General features: G+C 42.3%; 1 protein-coding gene across 1 annotated transcript in view; it reads right to left on the bottom strand.

The window, feature by feature from the left end:
- ARHGAP9 (Rho GTPase activating protein 9) overlaps positions 1-15,465 on the bottom strand; it is an 86,051-nt gene that overhangs the window by 27,517 nt on the left and 43,069 nt on the right. The window contains exons 6-9 of the mRNA XM_075265759.1: positions 10,547-10,693; positions 9,451-9,561; positions 1,673-1,734; positions 519-606 (exon numbers count right to left, since the gene is read on the bottom strand). Of these exons, the coding sequence (XP_075121860.1) occupies positions 519-606; positions 1,673-1,734; positions 9,451-9,561; positions 10,547-10,693 (408 nt within the window). The remainder of the gene's footprint in view (positions 1-518; positions 607-1,672; positions 1,735-9,450; positions 9,562-10,546; positions 10,694-15,465) is intronic.

Below are 15,465 nucleotides of genomic sequence, written 5' to 3'. Positions count from 1 at the left end.
TCCCACTGAAATTAATCGAAATTTTAATGGACTACTGATGATTCAGCTTCCGTTGCTAAAATCTTGTAACGGACAATAGCTACAGACGCTACTGACGGTCACCAACGGTAGTGTGAAAGCCCCCTTAGCACTTTTGTACTCATTAGGTACATGTACAGACATAACAGACTAACAAAAGCTTAAGGCTAAGGCCCCACGTTGTTATTTTTATGTTTATGCAAATCAACATGTAAGTACACGGAGGGCAAATGTGCTTAGCAACAGCTGCAAGGGCTTCAGCTGTACAGCTGGCTGTAGGCAAATATTCTAAATCAGGTCCCGCCCCCAGTGCACTTACAGGCAAATTTACATATCTATAAAAAAATATTACAGTGCTTCATTAGTTTGTGGTTATAAAGTTATGTTTGTACCCAAATGAAATGCCCCTACTTGACAGTATTATTGGATTAGGCCTGGCAGACTCTCTTTACGCTGCTGACAGGTTCACTATTACCTATTGTATAAGTCATACAACTTACCCAACCAGATGGAGCCTGTACTTTTGGGTCCTTATAAAACACTAGGCTGTTTCCTGTCAAAACTACTAAAGACGTAGTCCAGTTCTTCCTGAAATGAAAACCAGAAGTAAATAAAGAAAATAAAAAAGTTTTCTAACATTTTTTAAACTTATTGCTAAGGGAGCGTTCACACTACCGTCATTGTCCGACAGGTAGTGTCCGCTCCTAGTGTCCGTTCAAAATCTCACACAGTTAAGGACAGGCACGGAGTGCAAAAGAACGCACTCGATTGCCATTTAAATGAATGAAAACTGTCACGGACACAGCTAGTGTCCGCTCCTAATGTCCGTGTGAGATTTTGAACGGACACTAGGAGCGGACACTAGCTGTCGGACACCAATGGTAGTGTGAACGCTCCCTAAGCTAAAAAGAAACAAAGACTTCAGACATTCAACCTGAAATTTCAGCCATTTCCTTAAAGGGGTTGTTCAGGCAAAAATGGACAACCTGTTTAAATTTTAAATAGGCCGGGGGAACGGTCCTGTCTTCTCGGCCCCATGCTGACGTGTGGCGGAAATCCCAGCCACATGTGACCGCTGAGGTCAATCAGCGGCCTCAGTAAAGGGCCTGTGATGTCACTACCTGTGACTTCATGGGTTTCTTCCTGAGGCCGCTGATTGGCCTCAGCAATCATGTGACCACTTAGGCCAATCAGCGACTTTAGCGGAAGGAATTTGTGACATCACAGCCAGTGAACAGTTTCGTTTTAAGAAGATGCAGAAGCAGAGTGACCAAAATGCGTTGGAAAGTGTAGATGTAAGCTAAAACAGCAAGACCAAAAATGTTAAAAGGCGAGTAATACTGGTATTTAAAGGCATTTCAGAAGGCTTAGGCTGAGGCCCCACGTTGCAGAAACACAGCTTTTTTTGTTGCAGAATTTGTTCCGTTGTTTCTTGGGAAAAATAGTTAATTCTTTCAACTACACTGAAGTTTCATTTTTGAGTTTTGTTTTTACCAAATACTTAAGGTCACAAACTTTCTATATAACATTGTGTTCTCATGACAGGTATTTATGGCCAATATAAACAGAGCAACCAGGAAACTGATGATCGAAAAACTCAGTTTATTCAGTATATGACTGTATGGTAAAGTGTATTGTGTAATATTTAACTTACTTCAGCTTCCTTCCACCTTCAGCTATCTTCGTCTTATTTAACTGGCCTGCCTTCTCCACCTCCTGTAGAAGAACAAGTATATGACAGGGAAGACAAGTTATAGCTACAAAACACGACATGGCTGTACGGCTGTATAAGACAACTCTGTGCTTTTGTTAAAACCTAAAATGTGAACAACTTGAAGCTTCCAGTCATTGGGCTCCATAGAGGGAGTTGGTTAAAGGGGTTATCTCGGGAGCCAGGAAGTATATTTACTGCTACAGAAGGTGAAACATACTAATATAAGAAGTTGCTCCCCTTTTGTGCGGCATAGGAGCTTTCAGTAGGGCTACCTCAGGACCAGAAGCAGGGTCATAACTTGAGAAGTGCACAGGGTGGCAATGCTCGACCCTGGCATTGCTCGTCTCTTATTTATGTGAAGAGATCAGTGCTATAAGCAATACATTATAGTTAGGCATAACTTAAGTGGCTGGAGTTGTACCTGGGCACTGGAGCCATAGGGGGTCCATAAGGTATCTCTTTCCTATATCAAGAGACCAGTATTATAAAGGATACATTATAGCTGGAAGGTCAGGCACAGACTTTGCATTGGGGCCCAGAAGCTTCATGTTACGCCTCTGGCCAGAAGACATCTAGTTTAGCTCCTCTAATGATGGTCATACGTCTAACCATGCCATACTCCGAGGACGAGCAAGAGGAGAAGAGCAAGGTCAGCAAAAGTGATCCAGAGTCGAAGTGTCATCAGGTGAACGGAACTAAAAGCCTTCTAACACCAGGGAGAGCTATGTAAGGCTCCTAATCGGCACAATGAAGGAACAGCATCTATATTAGTTGGTCTCATCTTCTGCAATGAATATACTGACAGTTCTGACTCCCCAGATAAACCCTTTAATGTAATAAAGTGAAATGAGTTCTTTTTACTAAACCATATCTAACATAGTATTAAAAGTTGAGTTGACATTTTGTAGTTCTCTTTTATTAGTACCATTGATGTATAAGTGTAGGAGAAAAAATCCCATCATACAGGCATATTTGGTGCAACCTGCACAGGTCCCTCTTCCCAAGTGCCTGTTTTCTGTATATGGGGTACCTCTCTTATGCATCAAACAGGCAATATTCAATAAAGTGAGTCAAATGATGTAAAACTAGCCAAAAATGAAAAGTATTAAGTTTGAGTATCTAACATTCCTCCATGAAAAGCTCCTTTGTATAACCCACGTGTACTTTCTGTGAACCATAGAAAGTACAGAGTATCTACAACTAACATAGTCCTATAATGGAAACAAGACCATATCACTGTATTACAATCAGGGATCCTAAACAGAATATATATCCTAAAATATTTCATATATAATACATGGATTGAATACAAAGCACTATATTCATATATCCAATAGCACTTTAATCGAAAAAGGCAAAAACAAACCTGAAAAAAAGACTTGAAAAAACATCTGCTAGATACACAGTATAAGAATACTCAATACACTATAATTTAATGTATAAGCTCTTAAAGGGCTTATGTGGGCAATTGTTCTCATTGCCCAATACGAGCACACTTGCTAATATATATGATGACCCCCTGTGGTGCTGATATATATATATATATATATATATATATATATATATATATATATATATATATATATATCCATTCTAGAACATTCTAAATTTTCTCTAACCCTCACTCTTCCGCGCTAACATTGCTGTCAGTTTCAGCACAGTTATGCTCTCTACTGCCAGGTGGGCGATCCTGGGATACATTAAAATGACAGGGACTGCCCACCTGACAGTATAGGAACTAATTATCATACTGGGGACTGAAACTAACAGCAATGATGATCTTGAGACAGTAGGGGCTAAAGAAAGAATATTGAAAGATGCAAAGAGTTGGAGCTGCTGAATGGTCTTCTTTAACCGTAAAATCATTGACAACAATTTTTATGTTTTTGGTTATGTTAACTCAGTTTGGCCACATTTTTTCAAGATTTTACTCATTGCTAAAGGGTTAAGTATGCCAAAGCTAGCTCAGAATTTTTGCGCACCACAATATCAAGGAGATATTATGAAAGATTCCGGGTCATCTCAGCAGCAGAAATATCCCACTGCAAGGAAGCAAGGTCTAAGTTTCCTGTAGCTCTGACCTATTTCAGATGAAGTCACAGGGACACAGCAGGTTTTATTTTTCTAGATGCCTTACTCATATACAAAAAGGTTAGATTTTAATCTGTATCTATGGAGACACAAATCTACATAGGAGTTACTTATCCAAAATGGTAGGATAAGAACCACCTACTAATACTGTATACAGTCCTATGAAAAAGTTTGGGCACCCCTATTAATCTTAATCATTTTTTGTTCTAAATATTTTGATGTTTGCAACAGCCATTTCAGTTTGATATATCTAATAACTGATGGACACAGTAATATTTCAGGATTGAAATGAGGTTTATTGTACTAACAGAAAATGTGCAATATGCATTAAACCAAAATTTGACCGGTGCAAAAGTATGGGCACCCTTATCATTTTATTGATTTGAATACTCCTAACTACTTTTTACTGACTTACTGAAGCACAAAATTGGTTTTGTAACCTCACTGAGCTTTGAACTTCATAGCCAGATGTATCCAATCATAAGAAAAGGTATTTAAGGTGGCCAATTGCAAGTTGTTCTCCTATTTGAATCTCCTCTGAAGAGTGGCATCATGGGCTACTCAAAACAACTCTCAAATGATCTGAAAACAAAGATTGTTCAACATAGTTGTTCAGGGGAAGGATACAAAAAGTTGTCTCAGAGATTTAACCTGTCAGTTTCCACTGTGAGGAACATAGTAAGGAAATGGAAGACCACAGGGACAGTTCTTGTTAAGCCCAGAAGTGGCAGGCCAAGAAAAATATCAGAAAGGCAGAGAAGAAGAATGGTGAGAACAGTCAAGGACAATCCACAGACCACCTCCAAAGAGCTGCAGCATCATCTTGCTGCAGATGGTGTCACTGTGCATCGGTCAACTATACAGCGCACTTTGCACAAGGAGAAGCTGTATGGGAGAGTGATGAGAAAGAAGCCGTTTCTGCACGTACGCCACAAACAGAGTCGCCTGAGGTATGCAAAAGCACATTTGGACAAGCCAGCTTCATTTTGGATGAAGGTCCTGTGGACTGATGAAACAAAGATTGAGTTGTTTGGTCATACAAAAAGGCATTATGCATGGCGTCCAAAAAAACAGCATTCCAAGAAAAACACTTGCTACCCACTGTAAAATTTGGTGGAGGTTCCATCATGCTTTGGGGCTGTGTGGCCAATGCCGGCACCGGGAATCTTGTTAAAGTTGAGGGTCGCATGGATTCCACTCAGTATCAGCAGATTCTTGAGAATAATGTTCAAGAATCAGTGACGAAGTTGAAGTTACGCCGGGGATGGATATTTCAGCAAGACAATGATCCAAAACACCGCTCCAAATCGACTCAGGCATTCATGCAGAGGAACAATTACAATGTTCTGGAATGGCCATCCCAGTCCCCAGACCTGAATATCATTGAACATCTGTGGGATGATTTGAGAGCGGGCTGTACATGCTCGGCCACCATCAAACTGAACTGAACTTGAATTGTTTCGTAAAGAGGAATGGTCCAAAATACCTTCATCCAGGATCCAGGAACTGATTAAAAGCTACATGAAGCGACTAGAGGCTGTTATCTTTGCAAAAGGAAGATCTACTAAATATTAATGTCACTTTTCTGTTGAGGTGCCCATACTTTTGCACCGGTCAAATTTTGGTTTAATGCATATTGCACATTTTCTGTTAGTACAATAAACCTCATTTCAATCCTGAAATATTACTGTGTCCATCAGTTATTAGATATATCAAACTGAAATGGCTGTTATAAACACCAAAATATTTAGAACTAAAAATGATTAAGATTAATAGGGGTGCCCAAACTTTTTCATAGGACTGTATGTTAGCAAAACAATATATCATCCTTAGTAATAAAATACATACAAAAAGATCAATATACTCATAATAAAAGTGTCCCCTTCTGTCTGTACATAAGACCCTATAAACTGTAATAATAAGTCTACTTGTAACAAACAATAGCCATGTCTAAACCACCTCAAATACTCCATGGCTCAGGCAATACCACCATATATACACATATACAGGGGAAAGGGATGAACTGAGAAACATAGCATTCAAGGAAAATAAAGACCAAGGGGACACATACCACAACACATGTTGCACCCCTGTAAGGGCTCGTTCACATCTGCGCCCGGTCTCCGTTATGCAGGTTTCCGTTTCCTGCACAAAACAGAGGCAGGAGACGGAAACCTGCAGGACTGTTTCAAACCCATTCATTTCAATGGGTTTGAAGGCTGTCCGGCCGTGAGCGGCGGTGAGCGTTTTAGGCTCTCCGCTGCAAAACCGTTTTTTTAAATCCGGACACAGAGTCGGACATGCAGTACTCTGTGTCCGGTTTAAAAAAAAACGGTTTCGCGGCGGAGAGCATAAAATGCTCACTGCCGCTCACGGCCGGACCCGGTCTGTGGTTTCCGTCTTCTTGCATGCAGAAGAAGGAAAGCTGAGAATGGACAGGTGAACGCTAGTGTGAACCTAGCGTAAATAGTTTGGACATACTCTCCTCTAGAAGCAATACTTTAAGGGAGAATAATTCTGTATATATGGAATATAATTTAGCCACAATGTTTATCTGTTGGATTCAGAGACATATGGAGGTACAGAAGCATGTTATACATAATAATAATAATAATAATAATAATAATAATACATTTTATTTATACAAACATATTACGCAGCACTTAATGTTAAAGAGTTTAAGTACAGACAATGTGAGACATTTCATAGTAATAGTCAATTTACACAATGGGACTGAGGGCCCTGCCCGCAAGAGCTTACAATCTATGAGGTAGAGGGGGTGACACAAGAGGTAGCAGGGGCGGCATAGGAGGTAGCATTGCTTATACAGTGGTCCAACCATTTCTGTGATAAAGGTTATTTTCATTACGCACATAAATTACTCTATATAAGCCGCCCCCAGTCAGTGTCCTTCATTGTGCAGATGGTGCCTGGAAATATAAAGTTACAGTCCGATACAGAATCATATCCTGTGGAGTAATGTGGGAACATGAACAAAGGAGGGTTAGTTTCGGGTTAGTTTTAGTTAGTTTCTAACTGCGGAAGGGATTAGATTAGTAATTGTGATAGGCCTGTGTGAAAAGATGTGTCTTCAGGATTTCTTTGAAGCTGTAAAAATTTGAAGTTAATCTGGTTGTTCCGGGTAGAGCATTCCAGAGAAGTGGTGCAACTCAGAAAAGTCTTGGATATGGGAGTGGGAGGTTCTGATAATAGAGCATGTTAGTTTTAGGTCATTGACTGAACGGAGAGCACGGGTTGGGCGATAGACAGAGATGAGGGAGGAAATGTTAGGGAGGTGCAGCATTATGGCGAGCCTTGTGGATGAGGGTGATAAGTGGTATTCTGTTTCGAATAAGTAGTCAATACAGTGACTGGCACAGACCGGAGGCATCGCTGTGGTGTTTAGACTGATAGATGAGCCTGGCCGCTGCATTCAGAATAGATTGTTACTAGGGTTGAGCGATCGGGATCGGAAAAGATCGGATTCCGATCGGCGATTGAGTAAATTTCACGATCGCGATCGGAATTCCGACCTGATCTTTTCCGGTGGGATCGAGATTGGAGGTTATCTCAAGATCGGCTCAACCCTAAAAGTGACTTTTCCCATAGAAAAGCATTGACTAGGGTTGAAGATCGGGATCGGAAAAGATCGGATTCCGATCGGCGATTGAGCAAATTTCACGATCGAGATCGGCTGGAAAATGATCGGAAATTGGATTTTAAAATCGATCTTGAAATCTCAAGATCGGCTCAACCCCAATTGTTACATAGTTATTATGGTTGAAAAAAGACATATGTTCATCAAGTTCAACCATGGAAAGGGAAACATCATGAGAGTCCATACATCTCCATAACCATCAATGCTATTCTGGTCTAAAAAGGCATCTAATCATTGTAGAGGAGAGAGTTTAGTGAGGGGAAGACCGATTAGAAGGGAGTTACAAGGAGTCAAGGCACGAGTGAATCAGGGCGACAATAAGTGTCTTTAATGTTTCTGTACTAAGGAAATTGCGGACTCTGGAGATGTTCTTGAGGTGGAGATGACATGAGTGTGAGAGTGATTGGATATGGGGGATGAAGGAAAGTTCTAAGTTAACCATTACCCTGAGACAACGGGCATACTGCCTAGGAGTTACAGTAAAGCCGGAAGCTGAAATGGAGATATTAGGGTTAGGTCTGTTAGATGGTGGAAACAGCAGTAGTTTAGTCTTTGAATAATTCAGTTTCACATCAAGAGAATACATGAAATTAGAGACAGCAGTGAGACAGTCACTGGTGTAGTGCAAGGGTGATGTCACAGATAGCAGATCATCAAGACTAGACCAAGCTTTCCAAGATTTTGGGGAGAAAGGGGAGGTTAGAGATGGGTTAATAGTTAGCAGCATAGGATGGGTCAAGAGAGGATTTCTTCAGCAGAGGGGTTATGACAGCATGTTTGAAACAGGAGGAAGAGATTCCAGAGCAGAGGGGAGGTTAAATATTTTAGTAAGGTAAGTAGTGACGGCAGGCGACAGAGACTGGAGAAGGTGTGAGGGGAAAGAGTCATTACTGCAGGTTGTAGAGCGAGAAGAAGAGAGGAGCCAGGAGACTTCTTCTTCTGTAACAGGCTAAAAAAATTAGAATGAACAGGATGAAGTGTTGTAGGGGAGTGGATTAATACTATGGTAGGTGAAGGAATCAATGCCGCCTGGAGATTGGGCAGTTATTTCCTGAAGGATCTAATCATTTTTTTATGGAAATAAATGGCCGGTCCTATGCACTAGGGACTGTGAATGGCGTCTGCACCTTGGGTGTGAGTATGGAGCGAAAAGTTTCAAAGCGTCTTTTAGAGTTACAGGAGGGAGAAGAAGTGAGAGCGGTGAAATAGGCTTCTTTGGCGAGGTAAAGCGCAGAACTATATGTTTTAAGCATAAATTTGTAGTGGAGGAAATCTGCCGGTGTACATGATTTGCTCCACAGACGTTCAGCACACCTAGAGCACTCCTGAAGAAAACACATCTGCAGTGTGTGCCAGAGTTGCTGCCTCCTGTGTCTAAATTTTCGAGTGGAAGGGGGAGCCACCTCATGCAGTGCACTTTTAAGGGTTTCATTATAGTGACTGGAGGCCAGATTGGGACAGGAGATTGAGAAGATGGTGCTGGGTGTCAATAGCACGTAAATTCCTACATGTATGATGGGTAGGTGTGTCCTGTGAAGGGGAGAGAACACTGATGGTGAGAGACAGAAGGTTATGATCAGAGAGCAGAAGAGAAGAGTTAGTAAATTCAGAAACTGCAAGGAGTTGGAGGAAGACAAGATCAATTGTATTGCTGTCTTTGTGTGTAGGGGAAGGGGAAAGTTGTGAAAGGCCAAAAGAAGTGGTTATTGAGAGAAAGTGTGAGGCAGCTGGGGAGGCAGGGGTGTTAATGGGGATGTTAAAGTCACCCATGATGAGAATAGGATTCTCACAGGATAGAAAGCGGGGAAGCCAAAAAGCAAAATGGTCCAGAAAAGGGTAGGGTGTGCCAGGTGGACGGTAGATCACGGCTACACGCAAGGAGAGTGAGCGTGATGGGATATTAATAACCAATGTTGATCCACCTTTTTCTTTGGCACTTCTTGTTCATTACATGTGTGTTATGACTTACATGGGGAACATCCAGAACTGTGACTGGAGTGAGCTTAGTAAGATCTGCATTTAAGTTTGCATTATTAAAATCTTCAACCATGTGATGGGACAGGTTCCTTCTGTGACTCCGCTGCAAAAACAGGAAGCAGTTCATTGAAATACTTGGAAATCTATTCAATAACTAAACAGTAAGATAATGAATTATTATAGCAATGTAAAATAGAAACATTAAATATACCTACAAAAAGTAAAATGTAAGTCATTGACCCAAACATTGCTTTTGTCTGGCAAAAATACAGAATAGTACTATATCTACTTATACATTTACATTACACCAAGAATATTTGGAATGGAATAAGGAAGTAGTAAAAAGTCATTTGAGGTTATGGTATATGTACACCTTTGCAACCAAGTTGCTTCACTTTGTCTAAAATAGAAAATTGCAGGTCTGCAAATAGTTCTAAAAACCATCTTGCCATTTGTGTCTACAGTTCCTATATAGACCCATGTGTCTCCATGGTGACAGACTACAAACAAACTGTGTGTCCCCTGATCCTGCAGCTATTCCATCTGTGCCCCTACTTCTTGCTACTGTACATTTGCTGTTCAGATAAAATTGGACAGTGGCCATACTTGTAAAGTTTATAATACACCTGTATATCAATATGAAAATGACCATCTCCTGCCTGCGCCTCTCCGTGCAGGGACAGTTTATCCTTCCACTGCTTTGACATCATCCATCATACTTGAGCAGCGCTCCAGAGAGCTGAGGCCCCACCCCCAGTGCACCAACTAATTTAAGACTTCAATTATACAAAGGTATATTGTCTATCAGTGTAATGTGCTGATGACAGGGGAGAGGTGGCGATTCCCTTTAAGGAACTGCACCAGGCGATAACTTGTATAGTAGTGTATACACGATCGCTGCAGAAGTCACACAAAGTAATATTTTTAATTACACCCCATTAGAAAAATACTTTTTACCCCAAATACATACAACTCCACAATAAAAAATTATCTATGCAAAAGTGTACATAACCATAAGATGTTACTACATTGTGAACTAAAATGTCAATAACTATAAACCTTTGTAGTGTAACAATTTCCAAGTTTACCTTTGGCCTTTGTGAATGTGAGAGGACCATAGATCTGGTGTAGGTGAGTCTTGGTTTGTCTAACTCACTGCTGGGACTACTTAAACTGCTGCAGGAAGACGACAAACTGCCATTGGTGGGAATATTCTGATCTTCAGAGTCACAGATCTGTAATGTATAAAATACAGAAACCAAACTGTAATGTGATATACTATGAATAACAATGTAAGCACAGCCACATATTATGGGTCACAATAGATGATTGATATTGGAACCAGATGAACTACTTTTTAGTTTCTCTGATTAGATTACAGTATGTATTGTACAATGTGAAAAGACATATAATACAATGGCTATACCTCCCGGTCATCTGTCTTTGAAACGGTAAAGATGGCCACATACTTTAGATAACTTACTTGACTTTCTCATACACATGCATGCTCAGATCAACCAAGTGATGCAAGTGTACTAACCTGATGCCCAACTGAGCATGCATGCTTTCCCAATAGTGAGAGGGGAGTAAGCTGTTGTCAGCCACCTTGAAAAGAAGCAAGGTAAATTTCTATATCTGCTGGTGAGAAGAAGTCAGGACAACATCTTATACCCCAGCTATGTTTAATGCCAAAACAGCTTTTTAAGGTTTGTTAAAGGGGTTATCCAGTGTCTAATATAGATAGCCTGTAACATCTCTGCCTGTTCGGGTCACTGCACCACCCTCTGCTCGCGTGCTGCGGCGCAGGAGGCGTGTGCAGTTTGAGAATCTGCTTAAAGTTTTTAGTTGCACTGTGTGAACACGGCTCTAGTCCTTAATTGGATTTGCACCACACCCATCTTCTGCCAAGGTTGCCTCTGTCCATTAAGTGGTTAATCTGGCCTTGCCCTGTGATTGACAGCTGCCTTTCTGTGAACTCCATGGGCGGGTTCTTCCTCCCTATTTAGCCTTGGTTCCCATTCACACCAGTGCTTGTTATTGCCGTGCGCATACCTGCTCTTACTGTCCCTGTTTGCTTATACTATTATACTTGACCTTTGGCTTTTCTCATTGACTATTCTCTTGACTCCGATTTGGCACTGCATCACTCTCCTGTTACCGAACCCTGGCTAGCTGACCTCCCTTTGTTGTTGTTCGTCTTGTCTGCGTTTTGTGTTTCACATATTCAGGGAGGGATTGTCCTCGTGGTTGTCGCCTATTACCTAGGATAGGGCCTGGCAATAGGAAGGGAAAGCGGGGGGCTTCAGCTTAGGGCTCACTGTCTCTTGTGCCCCTCCCAGGGTTTAACAGTTCTGGGAATTGCTGTCTTAGCAATTCCCTTACATAATAACAAGCCCAAAAACCTACATCCATTGCTTCCCTACAGACAGCATGGATCCTATTCAGTGCTTTGCAGCCAAGTTGGAAGGTTTGACCGGCCTGGTAGCTGAGCTAGCTAAACAGGTTCAGACCCTAACTGACGCTGCTGCATCATCCCCAGCTGTTTTGGCACCTTACAAGGTCAAGATGTTACTCCCGGATCGTTTCTCAGGGGACCGTGAAAAATTTGAGACGTTCAGGGAGTCTTGTCGCTTGTATTTTCGGATTAATCCACATGTGACTCAGGCCCAAATGGTGGGAGTGGTTATATCTCTGCTACAGGGGGATCCACAAGCTTGGGCCCTTAAACTCCCTCCTGATGCTGATGAGTGGTCTGATGTGGAAAAAATTTTTAAGTCCCTGGGCTCTATCTATGCTGAGCCAGACCACATTGCGCTTGCGGAATCTCAACTCCTCATCATGCGGCAGGGAAAACGCTCTGCAGAGGAGTATTGCGCAGAGTTCCGTAAGTACAGTGTAACTGCAGGTTGGTGTGAGTCAGCTCTAAAGGCTCACTTTAAAAAAGGTTTGTGTGACCGTGTTAAGGAGCTCTGGGTTGGTCACCCAGATCCCCCGATGCTTGAGAAAGCCATGACTTTGGCGGTCCGTATTGACCGCAAGATCCGAGAAAATTTAAAAGAGAGAGTAGGGTCTGTTGCCTCCGAGTTTTCTGTCTCTTCCTCTCTCTCCTCTGAAAAACCTACCTTTCCTCCCATCACTTCTGGTGAGGAACCCATGCAACTGGGAGCTATGGACGCCAAGACACGACGAGAGCATCGTCTCAGGAATAACCTGTGCCTGTACTGTGGTTCCTCTGGTCATGTCATCCGAGACTGCTCTATCAGACCCTTGTCACCTGCGCAAAAACTTCAGTGCCTGAGTGGTAATCAGAAGAACCACTCAGGCAACCAGGTATTTGGTGGGAATAACAATAGGATGTTGTTATCTGTGTCTTTGTCCTCTGGGGACAGATCTGTTTCTGGCAAGGCCCTAGTTGACTCTGGGTCTGCAGCAAATTTTATTAAATATTCAGTTGTTGAATCTTTGGGCATTGAGCTTTTGCCACTTGATACACCTATGTCTGTTACTGGAGCGGATTCTACTCCACTGGCCTGGGGTAAAGTCAGGTTTAAAACCCCCTTGATCTCTTTGCAAGTGGGTTCTACACATTCAGAGGTCATAAGCCTTTTTGTTATGGAGAATCTCTCTGCTTATGTTATTTTGGGGTTCCCCTGGCTAAAGCTCCATAACCCTATTTTGGACTGGGGTAAAAAGGAGTTGGTAAAGTGGGGAGATCAGTGCTCATCCCACTCTATTGCTTTACATTCTGTAGATTGTGTCACTGTGGAGAAGGTCTCAGCTACTAAAAGTTGGGAGCGCCCCTCCGGTATTAAAACCTGGTGGTATCAGAAACGCCGGATGAATAAAAAATATTTGCCTGGTTCTCAAGCGTCTGTGGTTCAAGCAGAACCAAAATACAAGGCAGGGAAAACTCAGAATCCCTCTAGAACTGGTTTGTCTGGTGAGGGTCCGGTGGCCCCTCATAAAAGGGGGGGTACTGTAACATCTCTGCCTGTTCGGGTCACTGCACCACCCTCTGCTCGCGTGCTGCGGCGCAGGAGGTGTGTGCAGTTTGAGAATCTGCTTAAAGTTTTTAGTTGCACTGTGTGAACACGGCTCTAGTCCTTAATTGGATTTGCACCACACCCGTCTTCTGCCAAGGTTGCCTCTGTCCATTAAGTGGTTAATCTGGCCTTGCCCTGTGATTGACAGCTGCCTTTCTGTAACTCCATGGGTGGGTTCTTCCTCCCTATTTAGCCTTGGTTCCCATTCACACCAGTGCTTGTTATTGCCGTGCGCATACCTGCTCTTACTGTCCCTGTTTGCTTATACTATTATACTTGACCTTTGGCTTTTCTCATTGACTATTCTCTTGACTCCGATTTGGCACTGCATCACTCTCCTGTTACCGAACCCTGGCTAGCTGACCTCCCTTTGTTGTTGTTCGTCTTGTCTGCGTTTTGTGTTTCACATATTCAGGGAGGGATTGTCCTTGTGGTTGTCGCCTATTACCTAGGATAGGGCCTGGCAATAGGAAGGGAAAGCGGGGGGCTTCAGCTTAGGGCTCACTGTCTCTTGTGCCCCTCCCAGGGTTTAACGGTTCTGGGAATTGCTGTCTTAGCAATTCCCTTACATAGCCTATCCATAAGGTAGGCCATCAATATCAGATCTGCGGAGGTATGATACCCGGGACCCCCCAAGTCACCTGTACAGAGACAACGCAGCTCTCGTTTACATATGGAGAACCACGCTGCTCACTTGCCATACAAACTGTAGCCGTGAGTGAAAGTGTCTCATAGACTTCAATTCTCTAAAGTATACCCACAAAGGAGCAATGTTGGCTCAGTGCTGGACATGAAATATAAGACTGAGAGTCTTCAGTAGGTGATACCTTTTTAATGGCTAACAAAAATGATGACAGATTGCAAGCTTTCGCTTCATTGACGATATCCTAATCCTTTGGACTGGGTCTGAACAACAGCTGAAAACCTTCCATGAACATTTCAATCAGTTCCATCCCACCCTCAACCTGACGCTCAATTGCTCCTTTACTGAAATAAACATCCTGGACACAGTCATCAAGATACAGAGCAACAAAGTTGAGACATCGCTGTATCGGAAGCCAATTGACCACCCAACCTACCTAAGATGGGATAGTTTCATCACAAACACATAAAGAACTCCATTGTCTACAGCCAGGCTATCAGATACCATCGCATATGTTCAGACCCTGTAGATATGGACAAACACCTTGGAGGTCTCAAAAATACATTCCTGGGGCAGGGTTATCATCAAAGAACAGTTGAAAACCAAATTGCCAGGGCCACCAGAATAGCAAGATTGAATTTAGTAAAATACAATACCAAACAGGAAAACAATCAGTTGCCCCTGGTCGTCACATATAACCCCCACCTGGAGAAGCTGAGAGGTATCACACTCAAACTACAATCACTACTGCAAAAAGACAATCGTTTAAAATCCATATTTCCAGACCCCCTCTCCTGTGCTATAGACAGCCACCAAACCTCAGGAATATGATCAATAGGAGTCCACTGTCACCTCCAACTATAATAGGAACATTTCCGTGCGGACAGAAAAAGTGCAATACCTGCCAGCACATACTGACCATGGACAGAATAAAGATCCCCAACTCCAATCAGGACTACAAGATCCCAGGTACCTTCACCTGCAGAACACCTAATGTGGTGTATTTAATAATATGTATCAAATGTACGGGGAGGCCTTTATATAGGAGAGACAGGGCAGAAACTAAGAATGTGCATGAACTCGCACCGTCACACAATTACAGAGCATAGAATGACCAAAATACTTCTGCAATGAAAATCATAATATCATCAATGACATGAAGATCCTCGGTTTAAGGGGGAATTTCAAATCTAAGAGAGACAGGAGAATTTGTGAATATAAACTCATAACCCTTTTTGACACATTCCAGAGGGGGGTAAATCTGTCGCATGGATTTATGTCCTTCTACAAGACTTAGGCATCATCACATTACTAACCAAAG

The sequence above is a fragment of the Leptodactylus fuscus genome, chromosome 2 (assembly GCF_031893055.1).
Source record: "Leptodactylus fuscus isolate aLepFus1 chromosome 2, aLepFus1.hap2, whole genome shotgun sequence".
Lineage (NCBI taxonomy): Eukaryota > Metazoa > Chordata > Amphibia > Anura > Leptodactylidae > Leptodactylus > Leptodactylus fuscus.
This window is presented reverse-complemented; position numbering and strand designations above follow the sequence as displayed.